The sequence below is a fragment of the Notechis scutatus genome, chromosome 7, assembly GCF_049901735.1.
Source record: "Notechis scutatus isolate UNSWTSFEM ecotype Mainland chromosome 7, rNotScu1.2, whole genome shotgun sequence".
Taxonomy (NCBI): domain Eukaryota; kingdom Metazoa; phylum Chordata; class Lepidosauria; order Squamata; family Elapidae; genus Notechis; species Notechis scutatus.
The window spans coordinates 229,758-254,298 of NC_142015.1; the positions used below are offsets into that span (position 1 = coordinate 229,758).

Sequence of the window (24,541 nt, forward strand, 5' to 3'; positions counted from 1 at the left end):
CAAAGACAGTTAGGGGCTGGAGGCTACAATATATGAAGAATGGTCTCAGGAATTCAGTTGGTCTGGTCTAGTGAAAAGAAGGACCACAGGGGACATAAGAGCAGCGTTCCAATATTTGAGCTGGGGCAAGTGGGCAGCCTCCCCCACCGCATCGTCTCAGGATCTCCATCTCTGCATCGAAGTCGAGGTGACTTCCATAAACAGCTGGTCCCCACCCAGGATTGCAACTTCTCCCTTTCAGCGCTAGGAGCACCGACTCCCCTGGGAGGAAGAGTCCACCTTACCTGAGAACAATGGGAAAGGAAGCCAGAGAGCTGGAAGGGGGCTCAGCAATTTCTCCATTTAGAAATAACACCTTGTTCTAATGATTTCTCTCTATCCCAAAAGCCATTTCTAGCAGCAAATGTCTATTTTTGTCTTTTCTTTTCTGCTGTTCAATGGTGTCCAGTGTCCAATTCCTAGAAACTGCCTGGACATACCCCTGCAAGGTTCTTGGCAAGGTTTCTCAGAGGTGGCTATTGCTTCCTTCCTAGAGCTGAAACAAAGTGACTGGCCCAAAGTCACCCAGCTAGCTTTGTGCTTAAGGTGGGACTAGAACTCACCACCTCCTGGGGCTGGACCAATGGTTGAGTTAACCATACTGGCCCCCAAATGTCAGAACGTCCAAGGCACTCAATCCCCTCTTCTTTGTGATGACCCCTTAAGGACTGGAAGACAGTTACCATGGTAACCCTTGATGGGCCAGACATCCCTACTTCTCCTGCCATTCACCAGGTAGGTTGGCCTGCAGACCCATCATCATCCTTGTTGCTTTTCTCTGCACTCTTTCTAGAGACTCAACATCTTTTCAGTATTGGCAATGACCAGAACTGTACGTGGCATTTCAAGTTTGGTTTCACCAGTTCAGCTCTCCCACCTGTGGTCCACAGCCATCACTTAGGGGAAGGATAGTTAAACCAAGTCTGGTTGGCTGCCACACTACCTTTTCTGAAACTCTGTCTAATTGTCCACCTCCACGCGTGCAGAGTTTCTTTGTTGCTTCTCAGGCACATGGTTAATGGCAGAACCTTTGGAGAGAAAAGTTCTTCTGGACTAGAGGAAGTTGTAGCCCTGCAGAAGACCAGCTCCAGCCAACGCAGCACTCTAACCTTTCTCTGCGGATCGGCCTTTGGTATTTAAATCAAGGATTCACATGAGACAAACAATCAAGGAGAAATCAGTCCTCTGAGGATAATTGTAATTATGGCATCCCATCTTTCCAACACTTTTTTTGTTATATGCAACTAGCAGGGTTTGCTCATTCATTCATTCACTCAGTAAAGCCACTCAACTCACATCAGTGCACTACGTGACCACTGCCTGTTCTTTGCAGCTGCAGGTGGCTTCTGGAGTAACTTCTGTGCCACGGCAAGGGATGCTACCAGGTTCTGCAGAGCAGACAACTTTGAAAAACCCAAAGGCGGGCAAGCAGATTTCCCTCCTCTGCCAGCCACAATTCCTCTTCCCTGGGCGAGCCTGGATGAAGGAAGAGCGGCCCCTTTATCTCCCACCCTGGAAGCCAATTGCCCATGGTAGTCAGCTGGCTCAGCAAGGCTCTCCTCCGTTTAGCTTTACATATGCTTCAGGAGCATCATCCGATGAAGGGAGTTACTCGCTTTAAGGAATTCTTTGTATTAATCACTTGAACTGGCTTCAATGAGAGGTGACAAAATGTCAAGCAGGATTTTATGGCAACAGCATATGTATTAAGCACCACATCAGCTGCCATCTCAGAGTGCCCAGCTTTGATTAAATAAATGGAAAACAGCGATGTCTATAATTAAAGGTAGGAAAAGGTTAGAGCTTGATCAACTTGTACAGTGGCGTTTTCAGCCTCAGAGGGTCGGGGAAAGCTGTTGAAGCAGCTGCAATGCAGAATAAGGCCACCCTAAGCCTTTGACTTGGCCAGGAGCTTTCAGAGCCTCCCCTCAGCCCCCCCAGTAGAGCACGGGAATGAAAGAAGACATTATGGCAGCCCCTCACAAATCACAGAGGGCCTGGATCTTGTAAGCAGCCTGCAATCGGATGGCTTCTCTCTGATGGACTGGGTGGAGCGGAAGAAACATCGGGTCTAAGAAAGAGGGTGGTGTCAGGGTTTACTTGCCTTGAAATTGTATAGACAAAGGTGGGGCATTTGTTTTATCTAATTTATAGGCCTCCTGATTCCCAAATCACTTTGGGTGGCCTACAGTTAGGAACCAAAATCTAATAAGAATTGTTAAAGGAAATAGTGAGGATAACAGTTTTGTTCCTAGCTCCCCCCCAAAAGAGGAGCTCGTAAAGCACAAATCTTCTTTTGCATTCTCTGGCTTTTCCATTTTCCCTAATTGCGGAACCGAAACTCATTGGCCACACAATCCATTTCCATCCACCGTACTCAGTGGGTGGGTCAGGATGGCCTCGGTTCTCCCTCCAGCAAAGGTGGAATTGTGAAGGTTAGCAATTCTGCAGGACATTCAAATGGCCGTGGTGGCAATAAAGCAAGTCCTCCGTCATACCCTTTCCTTCCCATGGTGTCAGGAAGGCAGGTTTTCAGGGAAAGGAAGAACTCAAACCTACGCACCTGAGCTTCATGGCCTAGAAGGAGACGGTGTGCCTCAGTGTCTTCTGGAGAGGTCTATCACAACCCGCTGCTAGACGAGAGTTACACTAATATCGAAGAAATAGAGGAATGGAATCATTAAAGAAAAGATGTCAAAGGAGGGACAAAATAAAATGTGAATGACAATAATTAAAATGTCTTAATGATTTAAAAGAATTAAATTGAATTGTCTCGCAGTGAGTTGTCCTGGGGCACATTGGCTGAGCTGAGCTGTCCCAGTCCACTTCTTGAGCTCCTCAGAATCAGGATGATGGTTTTGAAATTCCAGGGTGTAATTTTTTAGACCCACCCATGCAAATAAGTGAAACTTCTGTGTGCTCAGACACCCCCAACTTGTGGTGCCTGTGAATGACTAGAGATGTTGCAGGGGGAGCAGAGGATTCTGTGCATGCAAGGGAATGAAAATCTGACCTGAGCAGAACCGGTGAAACCAATTCCACACTCCTGTCAAGAAAGTGCAGAACTAGATGCCGACAAAGCCGAGCACCTGGCTAGATCCCCCAGGAGGAAAAAGCAAGAGCTCCAAGAAGGAAGGGAGAAGATGAAGAATCTCGTAGGCCAGGATCACGCAGGTGGGAGACCAAGAGGAGAGCCAGAGCCAGCCTTTCTCTCTCTGGGTGGTCTCTGCTCCCACCCGGAAGACAGGAGCTCAAGGGGCGCTAAAGACTCACCACCACCACTGGATTTTAAGAGTTCAGCCGATGAAAACCAATGGTAGCAGCACATGAAAGGATCTCTTTACCTTCACAGTTTGTAGCTGAGTAAAGCAAATTTCCCTATTTTGACTCAATATGGAGGAAAATAAGATAAAACCTGGAATCAGAATTAAAAGAAGATCATATTGCCTGGATACTGCTGGGTACACAGAGGAGGGAAGCAGCTTAGATTTCCGTCCTCTTCTGGGTCAAATGTGGATGGAAAATGCATGGGCTTTGCTTCCTTCTTTAAGCCAACTAGCTTGATGAAAACATGACATTTTCAGGGATAATTTCAAAAATAGTTGCACAGAAATTTCCTCTGTTTTCCCAGAAGATTACTTCCCCATTGGTAGACCTCAGGCTTTGAAGCATCTACCAATACTACAGAAGCCTTTAAACAAGTGAGTGATGCCTTTTTGTTCTCAAAACAGACTGACGTCTGTGACTTTCAGGCTGGGGAATGTGAGAAACCAAATATGCTTACTGCATGGTTAGTCACGAAAGGATTTCTTCCCTCTCTAGATTCCAAACTGCTGTCTTCACAGGACACAGAATCGGAGGGTCGGAAGGGACCTTGGAGGTCCTCTAGTCCAACCCCTTGCTCAAGGCCGAAGTCGTTATACTAGTCTGGTCAAATGGTGGCCCAGTTTAGTTGTAAAAACTTTCAGGGACGCAGCACCCACAACGCTGGGAGGTGGGCTGTTCCCCTGATTGTCAGAAAGTTTCTTTTTGATTCTAGGCTGGATCTCTCTTTGACAAGCGTCCACCCGTCCACTCCTGCTCTCTTGTGCTTTAGAGAATAAGCCGGTCCCTTCTTCTCAGTGGCAGCCCTTCAAGTGCTGGAAGGAGAGTGGTCATGCCCCCCCCCCATCCTCTCCATGCAGCCCACAGACTATCACTGTCTTTGTGGCTCTTCTCCACTTTCTTTCTAACGTCTCCACTTCCTTCTTGTGTGGTGGTGGCCAGCACTGGAGGACCCAGAGTCCCAAGGGGGCTCTCCCCAGGAGAACGTAAAGGAATCCCATCACTTCTCGTGATGTTGATGCTCTTCCTCACTTGATGCAGCCTGGCACTGCATTGGCTGGTGGGGCAGCTGTAGCCCATTGCTGGCTTAGATTTAAGCGGTGGTCCAGTTGGACGCCTAGATCTCTCTCGCAGTCACTACCGTTGAGTCAGGGAGCCCCCACTCTGTACCTGTGCAGGAGGAATTCCTTGACAGAGAAAACCATTGATGAGTGGAACAGCTTGCCTCCACACGTTGTGGGTGCTCTTGTCACTGGAGGCTTTCAAGACGTTGGACAGCCTTTGTCTGGAATGGTTTAAGGTGTCCTGCTTGAGCAAGGGGTTGGACTAGAAGATCTCCAATGCCCCCTCCAATTCTGTTATTCCGTATTTTGCTCTGAATCCTTGGTCACAAGGTGACCTGACTTGCAGCTACCAAAGACTCTGGATCTTTGCTGGGCCTGCTTGAATGTTCATGAATCCCTCTGTGGGATGGGGTTGTTTCTAACTTTTTTTAAGGGCCAAGGAACCTTAAGTGGAATCCTGTAGAAGTCAACCTAAAAACAGGTGAAAGAAAACCACCTTGGACTATCGGGAGTGTTCATTTCAGGACCTGTTTTTCACTGCTGCCCCCAAGTTGGCTGAGGAGGGAGTCCAACTTTTCTAGGGCAGGTTGCAGACATTTACATGAAAGCTTTATTGGGTTTTTTTTGGTGCACTCCTTCTAGGGAGGCTTGTTCTTTGACTTGACATACCATCGATGGCTTTCTTATCTTGGTCTTATTGTCTGCAACCCAAAATGGCCTTACCCAAGTATTACAAAGTGGTCTTAAAGCTTCCTGTGGAGATCTGAACCACGGCTCTCCCTGGTGGCTTGGACTGGCTTCTTCTTTCACGGAGCAGCACTGAGACGCCTCTGGAAGATGCCCGTTCACTCCGCTTTCTTAGAGGTCGCCAGAGACTTGTTTGGAGTTGCCCTGAGTGGATGCCAAGGGAGGGATTTGGTTTATAGGGGACCATTTAATGGCAAGTTCAAATGGTCTTTATGGCTTCCTAGGTCATTTAGGATTGCAGGCTCTAGAGGCGTTTTGACTTAGCCTTTCTTCCCCTTTTACGTTGCTACGGTGTACGGCAGACCTGAAGGAAAGCTCGGCTTTAGTTTTATTATCCTGAAAGAGGCACCTGGAATCCTTCAGGCTGGAGAATTTTGGTCAGGCGCTGCTGCGTCCACTTCTGTCCAGCCAAAGCCGCCTTTTCACCGGGGCTCCCCTGAGGAGTTGACCCAGAAGCCGCGGCGGGAGGGAAGGCGAGGCACCCGGGGCTGGAGGCAGCTCGCAGCCGAGGAAGGCCGCTCCTGCCTGAGTGTCGCAAGAAACTTCCGAGCGCGGAGCCTTCGCCGGCGGAGCCCAGCCGCGCAGCAGAGGGCGGCTCGGGGGCGGCCCGGCCCGTCCGGTTCCACGCGAGGCGGCAGGCGGGGCTGGCGGGAAGGCGCGGCGGGGAGCGGGTCCGCTGCCTGCACGCCGCCGTCACTGCCCACCTTCCTTGACGCGCCGCCGCCGCCACCGGGCTATAAAAAGCCGGCGGGCTGTGGCAAGCCAGGCGGGCGCTGCGGGCGGCGGCGACGGCGGCGGCGGGGGGATCCCGAGGCAGCCGGGGCGGAAGGCGGCTCCAAGTCCGACGGGCGCGGGAGCCGTTGCTTGGCGGGCCGGGGCGGCTCTTCTCGGGCGGCGGGGATGGAGGCGAGCGCGGCGGCGGCGGCGGCGGCGGCGGGGAACGACTCGGCGGGCAACCCCTTCGTGCAGCCGGGCTGGCAGGTCGCGCTGTGGTCGGCGGCGTACGCGCTGGTGGTGCTGGTGTCGGTGGTGGGCAACCTGGTGGTGATGTGGGTGGTGCTGGCCCACCGGCGGATGCGCACCGTCACCAACTATTTCCTGGTCAACCTGGCCTTCGCCGAGGCCGCGATGGCCGCCTTCAACACGCTGGTCAACTTCACCTACGCCGTGCACAACGTCTGGTACTACGGGCCGGCCTACTGCCGCTTCCAGAACTTCTTCCCGGTGGCCGCCGTCTTGGCCAGCATCTACTCCATGACGGCCATCGCCGCCGACAGGTGAGCCGGGAGCGGCGGCGGCCGGGAGGGGAGCGGGGAGGGCGCGGCTGGGCGCGGCTGGCTCGAGGGAGGCGGGCAGGGGGCCGGTGCGGGCTTTCCCGGGAAATTGCCGCCGCCCGTCCAGCACCGAACGGCCAGCCTTTTCCCCAGGCGAACCTGGAGCCTTCCGGCGGCGGAGGGGGCGCCGCTCCTTGGTACCCGGGGCTCAGACGGCCTCAGCCGAACCACGGCGGCCGCCTGTTCCAAAGGCTCTGAAGGCTTCCCCCGGGGGCGGCGGCGGCCTCCGCTGCTTGTGCAGCTGCAACTGGCCTGGGCCCCTTGGGAAAGCCCCCCCCCGTCCTGTCCTGGCCCCAGGTAGCCCTCCCCGGACTCCGTCTCCCAACTGGGGCTCCAAATGGGCCGCTCCCGCCCCGGAGCCGTTCTTTGCACCTCAACAGAGCTGCGGAAGCCAAAACAATGCGGGTCTCCCGACAACCTCGGGAGGCGGCTTGGCTGAGGGGCAGAAACTCGCCCACAATCGGTGCCTCGCGCTGTTTTTCGCCTCTTCTGTCAGAGTCAGGCCCTTTTTCTCCCGAACTGGAGAGAAGGGAACGGAAGGGGGAAGAGAGGGGAAGGGAAGGGAAGAGAGGAGAGGAGCTGCACCCAAGGCCTGGGCAGGTTTGCTCAGAAGTCCCAGTTCAAAGCCTGTTACAGAATTCCTCGGTCTCCAGCATTGGCAAAAGGCCCTCCAGGGCCCCTCTGGCTTCACCCCAGGGGCCAAGGCTCAGAAGCAAAGGAAAGCTTAGAGTCAACCAAAGAAGATAAAAATAACAGGAAGGACACACTTTGCCTTATTGCAAACCCCTAAAGACTTCGAGCATAGGCAGAAGGGGAGCCTTCCACGTTTTGGCCATTAGGAGCCTACAGAGGGCAGAAGCTCTCCCTCCTCGCATGGAATGAAAAGCATTCATCACAGCAGAGCAATAACAGCCAGGCAGAGGAAAAACTGCAGCTCTGACCTCCAAATTAGTGGTGGGTGAAGCCCGCAGGGAGCTCCCTGCCACCACCACCCCGCCTTCTAACTGGAAGGTACCGGCATGTGACGGGTGAAAGCAGCCCACAGTCCAGGAAAGCAACCATCGTCTAGACATTCCTCTTGTTTAGAGAAAAGCCCTGTGGCCCCCCTTCCCTTCCCTTCCCTTCCCTTCCCTGCGGCTGCCTTGCTTTTTAGGGTGGAAGGTTTCAAGGCAGTCAAGGGGGAAGTAAAACGTTTTCCACTTTTGCTGTGGTAGTTAAGGGCAGATGCTTCCTGTACTGCTACCATTCTACAAGAGTGAACGCTTTTCATTTTATACAACGATCGATCGTGGGTTTCAGAACACAAAACAACCTCCACGAAGGAAACCCTTCCCTGAGAAAGGTGGAAAAAATGTGGAGGGGGGAGGGAGGGGGTGTTAAAACCCTTCGAAACCCACAAAGAGCTTTCCTCCTGGCCATCCTCAGATTCAGAAGCGATGTTCACAAACTATGGGAAGCAAATCTCCCCCGGAAGCCCATTCACAAGCCCCCCACCACCGTGGGCAGCAGAGGGCACCAAGGCATTGACATAGTCAAGAGTCAACGGGGCAGCCCTGAAGGAGGAGAGCTCCCTCCGTGGTGCCCCCAAGCCTTTTCAGCTTGCCTGAGACAAGAAGATGGGGGCAGGAGCAAAAAGGCTGCCTTCTGTCTCCCCTGAATGAATTTCTGACAAGAGGGACCGTTTTCCAATCCATACAGGAAGAAAGCAGCCTTCTTCCTGGATGGCAGCCAGGCAAAGGAGAGGGGTAGCTCACTTTCCCAGCCTCCGTCAAACCTCCCCAAAACTGGTTGGGAGCCGGATGGCTGCTGGAATCCTCGGGACCCCAAAGGTCCCACAGAGACTTTGGTCCGCGCACGTGCAGCCCGGCGAGGAGGCGGCTGTTGTGGTGAGAACGGAGGGAGGGAGCCCCGGGGAGTCCAGGTGGGGCTCCTGGAGGACAGACCCAGTTGCTTTTGAAACATCAAACCTTTTGAAATTTGCTTTTGAAACCTACAATCCTAATCCTTAGGATTCTCAACAGGAGTTAGTTTGAGTCTGGAGAATTTAAGAGCAGACAAAGGGGTGTTCACACATCAGGCGCTGGGCCCTCATCTCTCCACAGCTAGGAAAAGCAGAGTGGACGAAGTCAAAAGCAAAACGGATGAAACAAACGGGCAAAATGCCTGTACGCAACTGTAGACTATTGAGACTGCCGTTCCTTGCTGCTGAAGTGAGATGACTGAAGTGCGGAGCGTTTCCTCCGCATTTGAACACACACCAGCGTTCCATTTGTTCAAGTATCAGCATTTTGAACTATTAATCAGTCAGCAGCATGGAAAGAGGCTACACCGCCTTGGAGTAACCGCGGCACCAGAAGCTGCTTCAGCCCTGGGAGAGGCCAGGTTAAAAGCATAACAATCAAACCAATAAGTAAATGGAAATAACAATTGGAAAGACACAGCTCTTATGATTCCTTGTGCTGGACAGGGCTGCAGTGGAGCGGGAGAGTCATTGCCGCAGGAGCAACACAAGGAGTAAACGTTACTCATATCATCGTGCAGGAAGAAACCAAGTGGGATAGAAAGCATCCACTGGGCGGGGGGCGGGGGGGGAACAGCCCCTTTCTCAGTCTGTACAATAGGAAATTAATCGCTGGGGATCCCTTTTATTCCCTCTTCCCCAAATGGCATGGAAAGGGGCACGTTCCTTTGAATTCTCCAGAGCTACTAATCAGGCAAGGAATTATAAAAAACAGGGGAGGGGAAATAAGTGAAAGAACTTGCCAAATCTGGTCACGCCTTTCATTCCTCATCTCTACAGCTCTAAATCAGTTGCAAGGTGAAGATTCTGGGCTGGGTGGTTGTAAGTCAAGGACTGCCTGTAATTTTTATCCTTCCTACTTTTTGATAGGCGGGAGCCTCCTAGAGTCCTTGTATGAGAGAGCTGCCGTAGAAGTCCAGTAACAAAAACCAAATAATTTCTATCCAAGATCACACATACAAGAAAGGCCAAGTTTCATGCCCATCCTTATGTGCCAATGAATGCCACTGATCCCCAGGGGGCTTCCTTCTGAGTAGACCTGCATGGGAAGGGAGGGGAAGCATGGCATCTACACACACACACACACACACACACACACCCCTCTAGGTTTAATTCTTCCTTCACAGCCTCTTGAGCAAAAGCCTCCTATGCAAAATGAAGCACTGAATTCATACCATGATGCTCAGTCTACTGGGAATCATAAATCATGAACAAATATTCTTGGTGGCTTCGTGGCAAAATATATTTGCAATTAATTGTTTTCAACAAGGGGTTATGAATAATCCATTTAGTCACAAACAGCCCATTACATTTCTCTCTGTAAGATTCCCAGTGCTTTCCTGCCTCAGGATATGGGATCCCTCTGCGTGCATCTTTTGTGTACAATGTAATCAATATATAAACAATGTGTAAAATGAATATTAACTTATTAAAATTAAGGTTAAACCTTATGAAAACATCGCATTTCAAAAGGATTAAAACCAAATCCAAGATGGGCATTTAGCATTGGTTAATACGGGGGGGGGGTTCTCTTGGGACCGGCCAGCCCCACTTTTACATGGTTTTCTGTGCCCCCCAAGCAAGATTGCAGAGCCAGGTTTTGAGACCTTTGCGGAAGGCCAGGAAAGGGGGGGGCTCTCCCCACTTCTGGGCAGTGGATGTGGGGCAATGTGGGGGCAGCGGCAGAGAATGCCCTCTTCCCCCTCCCCCAGTTGAAATTCTTGGACTGATGGCTCTGCCCAATGCCTTCCCTGAGTGACCAGGTGGGATGGGCTAATTCGATGGGACAAAGAGGGCTCCGTAGGTAACCTGGCCCCATGCCGTGCGGGGTTTATAGGTAATAACCAACCCTTTGAACCAACACCTGGGAAAATCAATAAATAATAGAATGGTGGGGGGGGGGAGACTGCAAAACAAAGAGCAATTGTGGTGTTGTGCATAATTGTAGGAGGCTTCTCATGTTGGGAATGAGGTTGGGTGGGACTGGACTTGTAGCCCCGAAAACTCTGAAAACTCTCGATCGCAATCAAAGCTGCATGGCAGCCTGACGCCCTCCAGGTAAGGGCCCACCGTCCGTCCGCCCATCCATCCCCCCCACCCCAAGGTTTAGGGCACGTGGCTTCCTGCCAATTGCAGGTGGGAAGGACAAAGCAGCAGACTGGAGGTGGGCTGGGCATCCAGGGATTTCAACTGGCTGGAGAATGAAGAAGCCTCCCCTGCACCTTTGAAGAGGAGACCCATGGCTGCAGGTGGATGCCAACTTCTCTCTCTAGGGGTTGTTTAATATTCTCTTCCTAGATTTTAAGCCTCTCTCTGTCTCTGTCTCTCTCTCTCAAAGATACATGGCCATTATCCATCCTCTGCAACCAAGGCTGTCAGCTGGAGCCACCAAGGTTGTCATCTGTGTTATATGGCTCTTGGCTTCGCTCCTTTCCTTCCCTCAAGGTTACTATGCCACCACTGAGGAGCTGCCTGAGCGAGTGATTTGCTTTGTCGACTGGCCGCAGAATCAGACCCAGGTCTCCGCCATCACGTGAGTTGGGCCTTGCTGTTACCATTGCTAGAGATGGAAAGGCAGCCGCATTGGGGCGGGTGGGGTTTCTCTTCTCCCAAGAGTGCGCTCATTATTCCAGAGGAGCCAGAATCTCAGGTTTCAGCCCCTTCTGCTTTCCTGGCCTCCCTGTGCAGCCTCTGAACGTTGCTACCCTGGGTCGGATGAGGTCTTGGCTGCATTTCCTTCATTGCGGCAGACAAGGGGATAGTCACCCTCTCAGCTTCAAACACCATATTTGGCCAAGAAAGTACCACCAGGCAGTTAAACACCTACAAATCTGAGGAATTATTGTTTTATTACAGAGGTTTCTGCTTATTTTTCTTTTTCTATTGATTGATTAATCAAACATATAGCAGCTGCCTGTCTCATGATAACAGTATTTATAATATAGAAAGGAATTAAATAGAAACAAAGCTCAAATAATTGAGAACTATAATGAATTTACAGTTGAAGAACTGGGGTGGTTGTGGAAAAAGCAAAATAATGTTGGTGAACTGTTCAGGACTGAGAGAGCTACAGGCCAAAGGACCCACGGAGAAATCAGGCTTATCTGTCGCTCTTCCACTGATCCCGGTTGGTGGCACTTGGGTGCCACGTTTTCTTTCCTGAATTCAGATTTCCTAAAAAAAAACATTCTGGGGATTAATTTGGTCATACCTAGAAGTTCAGGATTGTTACATGCTTCAGTTATCATGAATACAAGCATATTGGCCTTGTTAAACATGGAAATGTAGACAACAGAGGGCAGAAAAGTCCATCAAGCCTGCCCTTTGGGGGGTTTTTTCCTTCTTCATTCACTGATTTATTATTTTTATCTTTTATTAATTTCTATTTTATTTTTAAGTTTTGTTGGATGATGGACATGTGTTTATGCCAAGCAAGTTTAAAACCAGTTCCTGATGATTGACCTCCACTGGAAGGTGGTTCCAGATAAAGAGGAGTGAAGAGGGGAGCCCACCGGTTCTTCCAAGTTGGTTGTGGTAAGAACTCGGTGGGTGTCGGCCCTTTGAGGCAGGCCAGGTCAGGAAAGAGATGGCAAGAAATACTAAAACGCTGCTTTAGGGGTGAACCTTGAAGTGCTGGCGGGGCTCCTGCCCCCTTTCCCCTTCACAGCCGGGAGAGTCAGGGCTCCTGGAGCGAGTTCCCATTCCCCTCCAGACTGCAGCCAGTGCCTTTCCTTCTCGCTCTCTTCTCCTGGGCAAATTATTTGGCTGGAATAAAAGTTCTGAACTGAACAGAATGAGCTTTGAGGGGCACCTGGTGCAGGTGAAATGTTCTGAGTAATAAGGAAGGCAAGAGACGTCCAGGGGAGATCAGGGGATGAAGCCTGCGTGATACTTCTAGTCTTCAATCATTCAAAATGTAACATTTTCAAGTTGTAGAAGGCCACGCTATTAAATTAATTCAAGAAATGCGTACAATGTCAAGTTCAAGAGAAGATATTGCTCCTCTCTATTCTGTATGAAGCCGAAGAAGAATATTGCCTCCAGTTCTAAGCCCCATATTTGAGTAATCGGTCCAGGGGTGAGCAACCTTGATCCAAACAATCTGAAAGGAACTGGGTCTCTTTAGGCTGGAGAAGAGAACTCTCTTCAAGTACAGAAGATGGGGCAGGTTGGTTCAAAGTTATTCCAGAAGGAAGGATAAGTGACAGTGGACTTCCAGGGGAAGGAAGGATGCAGATTTTTATTGCACATCAGGAAAAATGCCTTCATGGTAAGAGCTGCTCAACAGCGGAACAGATTGCCAGGAAGGTGATAGTCTCTCTTTTATTTGGGGGTGGGGGTGGGGTAGGGGGGTTAAACAAGACCAGATGGCCGCCTGTTGCTAGGAATGCTGAAATAATGGACACCCCTGGTGGGCAGGGTTGATCCAGGCCCCGGGGATCTTCTAACCCAGGCAGTTCATGATATTCAAAATCCTAGTTACAACTTTGTTGTAGACCATTTTCTATCCATTTTGATCCTTTCTTATTTTGTTCCGTTAGTGTCATTTTTATTAAGTTGCCTCTAAGCAATTCTTTTCTGCTCTGGAATATATCTTCCTTGTGTGGAAAGGTTTTCTGTATGAAGTAATCACAGTATGAGAAATGCCAAAAGAAATAAATTGAATTTTGACATTCCACTGAAATGATAAACCAGAGAGCAGTGAGGAATACATTTGCATCTGGCCCTGAAAGCTTCTGACTCAAGCATGCCTTAAAAGTCGGCCTGATGAAAAAAGGAAAAGAGCCACATGCAACACAACACAAGCTCAGTGTGGCCTGAGGCTCCCCGACTCCTTTCGATATGGAATAGTTGAAAATAGGATGGCCGATCCATGGAATGAAATCTAGTCAACTGCAGTTGGAATTTGTCATGTTCCTCCTGTTGATCAGATAACTCTCAAGAATTCTCTGGCGGGGTCAGAGGACAAATGCCACGGTGGATGGAGATGAGCTTAGAGAACTGGGAAGTGGAGGAGGAACCAGGACAATCACAATGGAGGGGTGTACTGTAAAACCCAAACTCCTTCCCGGATGGACTTCAAGGGTTTTGAAACTTGCTCAAAAACATCTTGATGTGAAGGCTGGAGCAGTGGTGGGGTTGAGTCCTCAATGATGCTCGATTGTCCACGGTAGATTTGGAGAAGGTTTCGAAAGGACTTTCCCAGAAGGAAGGCATGTGGTTCAGTGGATTGAAGGGACGTGTGTTGGGGGGTCTCCCTCCACAAGTTCACAGAACTTCTTGGTACAGCATGTTACAAGTGATCCTCAACTTACGATCACAATTTAGCCCAATTTCAGTTGCTAAGTGAGGCAGTTAAGTGAATTTTGCCCCATTTTATGACCTTTCTTGCCGCAGCTGTGAAGTGAACCACTGCATTTGTTAAGTTAGTAACATGGATGAATCCAGCCTCCCCATTGACTTTCCTTGTCAGAGGTCACAAAAGGGAATCACATGACCCAGGGCACTGCAACCGTCATAAGAATGAGTCAGCTGCCAAACATCTGAATTTTAATCACATGGCCATGGAGATGCTACAACGATCAGAAGTCTGAGAAACAGCCCTAAGTCACTTCTTTCAGTGCCATTGTAACTTTAAATGGTCACTAAATGAACGGCTGTAAGTCAAGACTACCTATATTTGTACTTTCAATATTTTAAACTTTTTTCACTCTTTTTTTAAAATCAGAAAGATTTCTCAGCCTCGAGTTTAGGGACCCTTTGCCACGAAGGCTCCAAAAGTGGGCAAATTGATTCCTGCAGAACCATTTGATGTGCTGCGTGACTTCAGTGAGTCATATAGTTGCAAATAAAACAATTAGTTCTCCCTCCTTCTTTCTAGTAACCATTGCAAAAAACATTATCCGTATCTGGGAACTTGCTTCTGGGATCTCTCAACCTCATAAAATTAAATTGCTTCCCCTTCCTTTTTATGTCCAACCTTCAGGACTTCCTTCTGAAATCTTCCCTGCTCCCCACCAGCCCTTTCTCTCTCTCCGCCTCCCTTTGGATGCTCAGCTCAGGAAGACTCCCTGGCATTAACCAAAGAGAGGGAGTTTGGAACTTGGAAAAGGTTGGGAGCCAGAAAAGGGAAACCACAGAACAATATTGTAAAAACGCACCCAGGGCCTCTGTAATGCATTTGACATGTAGATGAAGCAGCTGCAGAACCATTTATTTCTCCACCCGTCCTGATCAATAGAGACATTTGCCCTGGATTATATGTTCATAATAAGAAAATACAGTGCAGGCAAAATATGTACAGTTAGTTTTTCCTTTTGGGGCACTTCAGTGCATGACACATGCAACAAGGACTCCATTTAGCTCTAACTCAATACTTGCAGGTGTGCGCAGGTGTGCGGGGCAATAGAGCTGGGAAGAAAATCCTCTGTAACGTTGTTTTTATCCAACACTGGCTGCCCAGGGGGCCCACAGCTGTTGTAGCCACAGGTCAACTCTTAGCCAACGTCTCAGGATATTTCCTGGACCCGAGAGCCTCTTGGCCCCCTGCAGAAGAAGCTGCACCGGCAGCACTGCAGGGCGTTGGACCCAGGGTGTTTTCCCCGTGTGCCCCCCCCCCCACCTTCGAAGGGAAGACTGGCGTAAGTCCCCTGATTAATTCCTTCGTTGAAAGGCAAAGCGACGGGTGGGGATTCCCAATGGGATGAACTCTGCCATTATCAGTATATAAATATTTATACTGTACAGGCAAGAGACTCTTCAGGATGATCTTCCCCCCGGGGTTCCCTCAAGCTGGCAGCCTCCAGATAGGTTCGATTTTCAACCCCCAGAATTGTGAAGGCCACCCTGGACATTCCCGATCATTTGTCCTCCTAGTTCAACCGAATGTAAGCGTTGCACCTGAGACTCTTCTTATGGGCGCCCATTGGGTTGGTTTCTATCATTTCGCTATCTTTTTATTCCTTACTTCTGTTTCTTATTGTATGTTTTAAAATATTTTATTTATGATGTTAGATGAGGATCGGGCAATACAAATTCAATGAATAATTAAATGAATATTATATAATACATTCTTTCTGGGTTCTAGAGAGGTTGCTGAAAATTGCCTAAATGAAATAAAGAATTTAGTCAATCGGCTGTAGAAAGGCTGAAGGGCATTCAGTCTGGAGAAAAACACGGGAGAACCGATATCAGAGTTTGGATACATAAAAATATAGAGAAGATGACCGTGAATGATTTCCATTGCTACAAACTTCAGAACTACAAATAATCTGCATAAGTTGCATCTGCCTAGATTTCACTTAAAAAGAAGTAAAAACTTCTATTAAGATCCATTGCTACCTCTAGAGATAGTAGGTCATCTAAGACGAGGCTGGGCAGCCACTTCTAATCAGTTTTCCTACATGTTTGCAGCAAGTTGGATCATTAGATGATCTTTGCAGCCTCCTCCAGAATGACCATTTGATGATTCTATTGTGACTTTTGTTTGGTTCTGTATTTCTGTCATCCCTTCTCAGGGATGGAAAGGGAGGCACCTTGGGCCTTCTGCCAAACAGTCTCTTCCTTTCCTGGCTGAATCTTGGTCTCCAAGTCATGGAGCTACATTCAGTTGTTGTTGCCTTGGCCACCATTCGGGTCACTTCCAGTCCCAAGTCCAGGCTCATCCGGCCGCTTGGCCCTGGGTAACCTCTGGCATCTTTCGTTGCTGCAGCCCATTCAGAAGGGAGCCTGGTGGGATGTCAGGGTCTATTCTCGACGTGACGTCTCATATTTCAGCATTTGCCATATCGAAAGAGCTGAAGGTGCAGTCGAGGAGGACCTGCTGCCTCGCTGGGAAAAGGTCCAGCTCTTACTCCTGCCTCCCTCCCAGCAGCCGAATCGCTCCCAGCCCAAGATAAGGAGGGGGGGTCCTTCATCCCACCTACCCTAGTGAGGTTCATGCTTCTCAGTAGCAGAGCGGAGGTTTGGGGCCTGGATGGGCTCAGTGCCCTCATCAAATGCAGATGAGGAGGAAATGCAGGTCTCTGGGGGGAAAACTCAGCCAGGCAGGAGGCCAGGGAGAAGGGCTCGTCTCTGAAGGAAGGTTATGGGGCAGCCCTGCAGGTGGAAGGAGAGCGGGGGTGGGTGGGGTGCAGCTGCCCCTGGCCACACGCTCTGAAGCAGGGCCGGCAGCCGAGGGAGGGCGCTCTGCTCTCGGAAGGACTGGCTTCACTCCACAGACTTCACTTGAGGGGGCTGAGAGGTGGGGTTTCCTTTCTAATTCAGGGCTCCTGAGATCAGACGGGCTGCCAGCCCCTGTGGGGAAAATCTGTGTAGAGTTGAGGGCATGTGGCCTGCCTTAGGGGAGGGGCTGAGAGCCTTAGAGGTGGGCTATTGCCTGGTACATCCATCATCAGCCTGAAGGTTGGGTCTCTTCCTCTAAGAGCAGCCCAAGTTACACTCTCAGACCTGTGGCATGACGTTGCAGGGATGTTCCAACTAGCAGCCGCATTTATATCAAGAATAAAATGGATGCTCGGGGGGGGGGGCAGGGGGGAACCCCTCTTTCATTGCCAGGCTCTTGACTTGTGTCTCGTTTATTCCAGGTACCAGGTCTGCATGACCGTCCTAGCCTACGTCTTACCCCTTGTAGTGATAGGCTATGCCTATATTATGGTGGGCATCACCCTCTGGGCTAGTGGGATACCAGGGGATTCTTCGGACCGCTACCACGAACAGGTGTCTGCCAAGCGCAAGGTAAGCTCCATCAGAAGAAGCTCAACCAGAAAGGAAAGCCCCGCTACAGAGGGCAGTTGGCTCAGGGTCCAAAGGTGAACTGAACAGGCAGAGGCAGAAGCAGGTGGCCAAGATCTCTGGCCAGCCCCTCATTGGAGCCATTGGAGGTGGCTTCCTTCCTTCCTTCCTTTCTCCCAAGAGTGGAGAAGCCCCCCAGGCAGCACCGCTAGTGCCAGAGAGCAGGGCTAAGGATAATGGAGGCTGGGAATGGTAGCCGAGCGGCACCCCAAAGACCTTCGCTTCTCCATTCCCATCCCCCCAGCAGGTCATTGCGTTACGAACATCCAAAGTTCGCCTGTTCTAGCTCCAATTTGGCCACAGAGCTTCTTCTCCCAAAGGATTGGATAAACACGATGCCACCAATGCTCTGAACTGAAGGAGCTCTCGGCTTCTTCAAAGGGCGAAAGGAAGACGCCAAAGGGTCACCACAACCCTGGCAGGGGATGTGGCCTCACTGCCTGGCCATCTTCCCACAGCTGGCCTGCTGTTTCCATTAGGGGAAGGCCCAAGTCAGGGCCCCGAAGCAGCCACTTGCCTGGCAGGGCTGCCCCGTGAGCCCCCAGGGGCCTCCGTGGGAGCAGCCCCACTTCTCTCCTCAGCCGGACTCCCTGTCGAGGCTCAGACTTGGTGGCTCTCCCCTCCCCCTCCTCCCCCCTCCTCTTCCTCCTTTGGCAGGTGGTCAAGATGATGATCATGGTGGTTTGCACCTTCGCCATTTGCTGGCTGCCTTACCACGTCTACTTCCTCCTGCAACTCTTCAAGGGTGAGATGTTCTCCGAAAAATACATCCAGCAGGTGTACTTGGCGATCCTGTGGCTGGCCATGAGTTCCACGATGTACAACCCGATTATCTACTGTTGCCTCAACGACAGGTAAGGCCTTCTTCTTCTGCTGAGTGACAGAGCCGAACTGGGCCTGCTCCCCTGTCGGTTGGGGCCAAATGAAGCCACTCAGGCCAATTGCCAGAGCTTTGAACCCTGAATGGGCTGCTTGCAAAAGGTTGGGAGGCCGGTGTACTGACCAAGCAGAGTCTTTTGAACCTTGGCCTGGTCTCAACACGAGGAGTCTGCTTTTCACCTTCCCTGCACCTGGTGCGCTTGGCTACTTCTCTAAAGAAAAAAGGCTCGCCTGGGATTGGGGAAAACTGGGCAAAAGAGTGGGACTGGCAGTCCTCCTCCGAAGACGCCACACTTTTGTCCTGTTCAACACAAAGTTGCGTGAGTTGAAATGGGGAGGCAGGATTGTGTGAAGGAAGCAGCAGCTCCATGTCCAGATTCATCTTTGGCACCCCACCTTTGCGGGATTGTGGCTCTTGCACAACACTGTGAATGGAAAGTGTGAGGAGGGCAGTCAGGAGAGAGGCTGCCACCTACTAGCCGCCTCAAAGCCTGATAATGCCACGAGGGAGCACCCCCCCCTTAACCTAGGATGCAAAGTAGATAAAATTACAGTAAAAACATACGAATGAACATGATTTATGCCAAATCGGCTCTGTTTTTAACAGCGCAGAGAATTCCCCTTTTCCCCTTAGCATGGAAAGAACGCTAGACATTAGTACAGAGGACCCTTGAGCTGCTCCGGCCCTGGGGCTCCTGGCCAGCGCAGCTGTTCCTGTGGCCCTGGGAGCCGAGGGGAGGCTCCCCTCCTCATGCGGCTGCTCTGCCTTTTCAGGTTCCGGGTGGGCTTCAAGCGGGCTTTCCGGTGGTGTCCGTTCATCAACGCCAGCCAATACGAAGGCCTGGAAATGAAGTCAGCCAGGTCCCTGCACGTCCAGAGCAGCCTGTGCAAGAGCAGCCGGATGGAGACCACGGTCTCTTCGGTCCTCGGCCACCCAGAGGAGGAACCGGAGGAGGGCAGCCAACCCAGGCGCCCCTCAGCCGACCTGACCTCCAACGGCTCTTCCCGCAGTGACACGAAAACCATCTCAGAGAGCCTGAGCTTCTACTCCAACACGCTTCCCTGAGCAACCTCACGATGTAGCCACACCGTGACACCGTTTCCATGCCTCTGGTGAAGCCACCCCCCCCGCCCCAATGAAGAGGCCCCTCCTGGGGCTGCCCCTGGCCTTTCCTTCTCCTTCCCGGTCACGGATCCTGGGCCTTCCTTCCGCCCGGCCTTTCCTCCTCCCTCCATCCAGGATCTCTGGCCAGGAGTCACCTAGTCATCATCTCCTCTCTGTCAAGCTGCCATTGGGGAAGCAGCAAATAGGAATCAAACGTGTTTGAGGTTTTTTTGGAGAGGCGTTAATGTAAAAGTGTACGAAGTTGGAGTATAAACATTAATTCTTCTTGGAACTCAATTCAAAATCCATTTCTACAACAGAACATTTGAATTTATAATATTTTTAATACTATTTTGTTCCTTCAGTGGACTTTCAGTTACTTTCCTTGGTATACTTGCAGGATCACTATTCTTCCATCCATTCATGGCTGTTTTTTTTTACCAGGGTTGGAGAGGTCCTTGACCACCTCAAGCGAGGGGAAGTCATTCTGTTGGAGGATCTCCGCTGTTACCATAAGATATGGCCATTCAAGGCTACGTTCAACTCTTTCTTAGTGCTTAGTCCCCTCAATGAAAACATTAGAATCATTCAGTGTAGAAAACCACAGAAAGAAAGGCTCAACTCTATCTTTTCTATTAGCAAGAACATTTTCTTCTTCTTTCATGGGAAAAGATTAACCCAGGCACAGCAGCCCTACAGCCAGCCACCCAAAGCATCATCTGGGATGTTCCAGAATCTCCAACAGGATCCTTGAAGTTGGTGCGTCCCATGACTAGCAAAGCAGAGGGGGTGGGTGGGTGGGGGGCTGCCTCCTGTCTACCTGAAAGCATCAGGAGTGGTGTCTTTTTGCATCATATACAGCTTGAGCAGCTTGAGCAAAATGAATGTGTGATTGTAATGCAGAGCCAGTTTTAGTGCCAAGCTCACAGAGATGAATAGATGCTGGCTCTAATAAGATGGAACCAAATAGCATTTTAGAAAAGCTATGTGGTAATAAAAATGCGATAAAATAATTTAACAGGATAGAATCAGTTGTGGATGAAAATCTAGCAGGCACGTTTCAGCATGAGCCTTCATCACGAGGGCTTCTCAGGCAAGCCATCTCGTCCGAATAGGGAGAAATGTTGAGGCTGCAGGAGGGACCCATCTCACCATGACTACAGCGCTGCCGCAGCTCATGCTTGCAAAAGGGATAAATAGCACAACATTAGCTCTATTACATAGAAGAGGATGGGATGAACCCTTGCCCAAGCCAGCGTGAAAACTCTTCTCTAAGGAGACTACAGACTAGAGTCAGAGGTTCAGTTATCTGCCATCTAACTCTGAACATATGTGTGTCTGCATCCACCAACAATGCCCGTATAACAAAACTCTTGTGTGGCAGAATATATTTCATTGTGTACTATGTTATGCAACCACACAGCAGCTAGGAGGCAATTGCTGACTATCCTGAAAAAGGGTACAACCCAGTTTTCCACAGACACAAAGCTGGGCACAATAGTTGTCCAAAAACTCCTGTGGTATTTCCACAAAAGGCAAAAGATCAACGTCACGGAACATCACTTTGCCCATTGTGTCTGCATCGAGGTCCTCTTGCAAATACGCAATAAGAGAAAACGATTAAGCCCAAACCACAATACAGGCCAGAGAGTTGTTGACGTCCTTGGGCAGAGCTGGGCTGTGTATCCATTTCTTGTGTTTCTTTATCTCCCAGCAACTTTTGAGAGTGTTATTCACACAGTTCTTCCAGATTGGCTGCAGGTCTTGGAAGAAGGTGCCACCGTGTTACATTGGTTATCCCACTATCTCCTGGAGGGATTTCAGTTGGTGTTAAGTGGTAAGACATTTGTGAGGTGCTTCAGGGCTCAACGCTTTTCATTCTTACAGATGAATCTGCGGGATGAGATTATTCCTCAGCTTGGGATCTGGCATCATCAGGATGATTGGGATACCCAACTATACATCTCAACTGTGGGCTATTCAAGTTGAAGCTTCCAGACAAATCCCAACCTCTGGAAGCTACATAGATCTTGATGGTGAAGAGAAATCCTGAGTGGCTATGAATTTTTGGAGCCCCTGGTCCTGGGGGCTTTTGAGTGGTAGTCTTGGGAAAGGCGGTACATCCCCATTTCAGACTGATGCACAATTTGGTGTCTTCTCCAATGCACTCTGCCCTGAAGATCAGCCACTGGTCCAGAACATGGAGGTGTGGCGAGGGATGTGCATGAAACTCCGCTGTTCTGTGGGCTGTGCTGATTGCTGGTGGGCTTCCGGGTTCAGTTTAAGACGCTGGTTACAAGCCATTCATGGCATAAGGCCTGGTTATTTATAACGACCTATCTTTTATCATTTCTGCCCACTAGGTAAAATTTGGCAGAGAGTCCAGTCCAGGTCCCTTCAGTTAAACAGTGTGTGCCTTTTCTATCAGAGCACCTATCCTCTGGAATAATATCATCCTCCAGTTTGATATGGCTCCCGCCCTATTAATGTTCCAGAACTCTTTGACAACCTGGCTCTTCCCCCAGGAGGGGTTGGCTGCTGAACCCCCTCCTTGGAAGCTCTTTCAACTGGTTTTTGTTCCCTCCGGAGTGTCCGTGATCTGTTTCTCTCTTTCTGTTGTACTTGCTTCTAAAGGGGACGCTGCCCAGAGTCATCTGAAGTTGGGTAGACTCATTAATAAGCAAACAAACAAAGCAAGATTTCAAGCAAGCAGTTGACAGCCATCACTCAATGACCACCAGGATACTTGGACTGCTGCATGACAGAATGTAAGAGGTTCCCTGTTGGGCCAGAGCCAACCACTTCTCAGCAGTTGCTCCCGGCGGGCCCACTCCGAAGGATGGAAGGGGGCCTCTCCTGGTTCTTCCCTGGGGCTGACGGTGTGCCAGTCCCCACCAGCCCCAAAGGATGGGCCTGCAGAGGCACCCTGTGAAGTCCCCACCATTCAGTGCAATGGGCCCTGCTTGTGCGACTGGCAGCAAATCAGGCATGTCCATCCTGAGGCTTTCTATACCGGTGTGAAATAATTTAGGCCGGGGGGAACCAAGCAGTGCATTCCGTCTTTGGACCAGACTGGGAAACGGAGAGGATTGTTGAGGAGAGAGACAATGGGTGGTTTGCTGTATGTCATTGTGTATGTCATTTCTTCCTTGTGTAGGTTGTGCAGGCCTGGGGAGCACTTCATGTGTGCTACATATTTTTTACTTAAATTGCCTCAAGCTAGTCATGTTCAAAATTGTAGCTTTTGCTTTGAAATGAAAAAAATAACAAGAAAGGTTACCTGTATCCTGTTCTAGTTTTGGATGCTACAATTGTTTGTGAAATGTTGAAGGGCCAAAATAAAACATTCCCATCAGAGCAGTTCACCTACCCACATGCGTTATATTTTGTGAGTCAAATCCTTATAACTGAGGTTTTCTTGAGTTTTGGGTGTTCTAATGTATGGAATAATAACAGAAGTCCCTTTAGGAAGAATGGCAAAAAGATACTTGCCAGTAAAAATTAGAATAATATTGTAATGGAGATTTTAATGCTTGCCCAAGAATACTGAATAAAATTTTGATCCTAGAAAAACTGTTTACAAAGAAATAAAATCTAAATTGCTTTCCAGCTAGAGGGGAAAAAGCAGAGGAGTATAAAATGCAGATAGTTCAGCGTGAAAGTGGCTTATTCTTTGTGTAAGGGAAGCTCAAGCACCTCTCTTTAAAAGATTATCGTGATAAATAACTATTCTGGTGGGGGGGAAATCTTCACTTCACGGGCTTGCCTCTCTACCCTGAGATAATCAGACCACCCCACCCCCAGTTGCCCAGCCATGATCCTAGAACTGGAAGGGATCGTAGCGCCAACACTCCATAGTAGGCGGGTGAGTTCTGGTCACCGTGATACAAAAGAAGAGGTTGAGACTCTAGAAGGCATGCAGAGAAGAGCAAGGAAGCCAAGAGTGATGGGTCTGGAGGCCAAGCCAGATGAGGAACAATGAAGGGAATTAGGCATGTCAGGATAGCTGTCTTCCTATGCTGGAGGGGCTGTCGCAGAGAAGAGCAGGTTGGCATATTCTCTAGGGCACCTGAGGGCAGGACAAGAAGCAATAGAGAATCACTAAAGGCAGATCCAACCCAGAAGTAAGGACCACAAGAACAATTAACAGGTGGAACAGACTGCTTCCCAGAGATGTGGGTGCTCCATCATTTGGGGTATCCAAGAAAAAAAATGGCCAACCAGGATGAAATAAGGTCTCCTGTCTTGGACAGGGGTTGGACTAGAAGATCTCTGAGGTCCCTTCCAGCCCTATGATTCTGTGTTTCTAATAGACCAGAGAGGATAGGAATGACTGATGCAAAAATGCCTTTTAGATCCTCTCTGGTCGACTGGATTGGATCAAGAGATGAGACTGAAGGGATGCATCACTCGAGTGCAAAGACGGGCCAATGGAAGCACGGAGGACTAAGACTTCTCCGTTATTCCTGGTCAACCAGCTCCAAAGATGCCTTATTTCAGGAGGCAACTGGATGTTCGTGCTTTGTCTTTGAAGACGTTTCGCTTGTCATCCAAGAAGCTTCTTCGGCTCTGATTGGATAGTGGAGAGCTGGTCATTTGCATCCTTTCAGAGGGTCCTTGAAGGATGCCAAAAAAGCACCTTTGGGACAACCATGGTCTGGGTGAGTGAGAGTTTCCATAGGTCAACCAGATATTTTGGATGCAGTGAGTCCACAAAGAAACTTCCAAATGGGTTGAGCAGCTTCAAAAATGCTCAGTAGAAAAACAATCCACGTTGACAAACCTTTAACACGGAGGAAGAATATTCTGTCCAGAGCACCCAGCCGCAGCTCTAAGGGGGGAAGCTTGCTGATAAACTAAGCCACCTTTAGGGGAGGGAGGGGACAGGCTCAGAAGCCATGGCTCCTCCTGGCAATCTGCTCCCTCCCTCATCTTCCCACTCTCCTGCCTCGAAGCCCCTGCATCAAGGCAGGAGGAGCAAGAGGCTGGTGGGGGAGGGAGGAGCTGCTGGCTGCTGAGGCACCCCACCCCCCCAGTGCTGCATTGCATGTAGCCCAGCTCCCTTTGGCTCCTGGAGAGTTTTGTCCGGGTGTCTTTCTGGCAGGTTTCTGGCCTCTTGAAACTTCCTGCAGTGATAATTGGACAGAGGCTGCAGCAAAAGGTCCTTTGCTACAGGCTGCATTTCATTGATCCCCAATTGCTTTCTTTTTGTTAAATTGGCAACCACCGTTTATAG

General features: G+C 49.9%; 1 protein-coding gene across 2 annotated transcripts; it reads left to right on the forward strand.

The window, feature by feature from the left end:
- The first annotated feature begins 5,558 nt into the window (after nucleotides 1-5,558).
- On the forward strand, nucleotides 5,559-23,886 carry LOC113423393 (substance-P receptor). 2 transcript variants are annotated; one of them, XM_087969848.1, is made up of 5 exons: nucleotides 5,559-6,451; nucleotides 10,867-11,061; nucleotides 17,114-17,264; nucleotides 17,979-18,175; nucleotides 23,661-23,886. In XM_087969848.1, the coding sequence occupies exons 1-5, from the start codon at nucleotides 6,075-6,077 to the stop codon at nucleotides 23,884-23,886; spliced, it is 1,146 nt and encodes a 381-aa protein (XP_087825974.1). In that variant the 5' UTR covers nucleotides 5,559-6,074. The 2 variants fall into 2 exon arrangements, with proteins under 2 accessions (XP_087825974.1, XP_026540555.2); XM_026684770.2 differs by lacking the exon at nucleotides 23,661-23,886 and adding an exon at nucleotides 18,975-19,919 and having other exon boundaries at nucleotides 5,820-6,451.
- The last annotated feature ends 655 nt before the right edge of the window (nucleotides 23,887-24,541 follow it).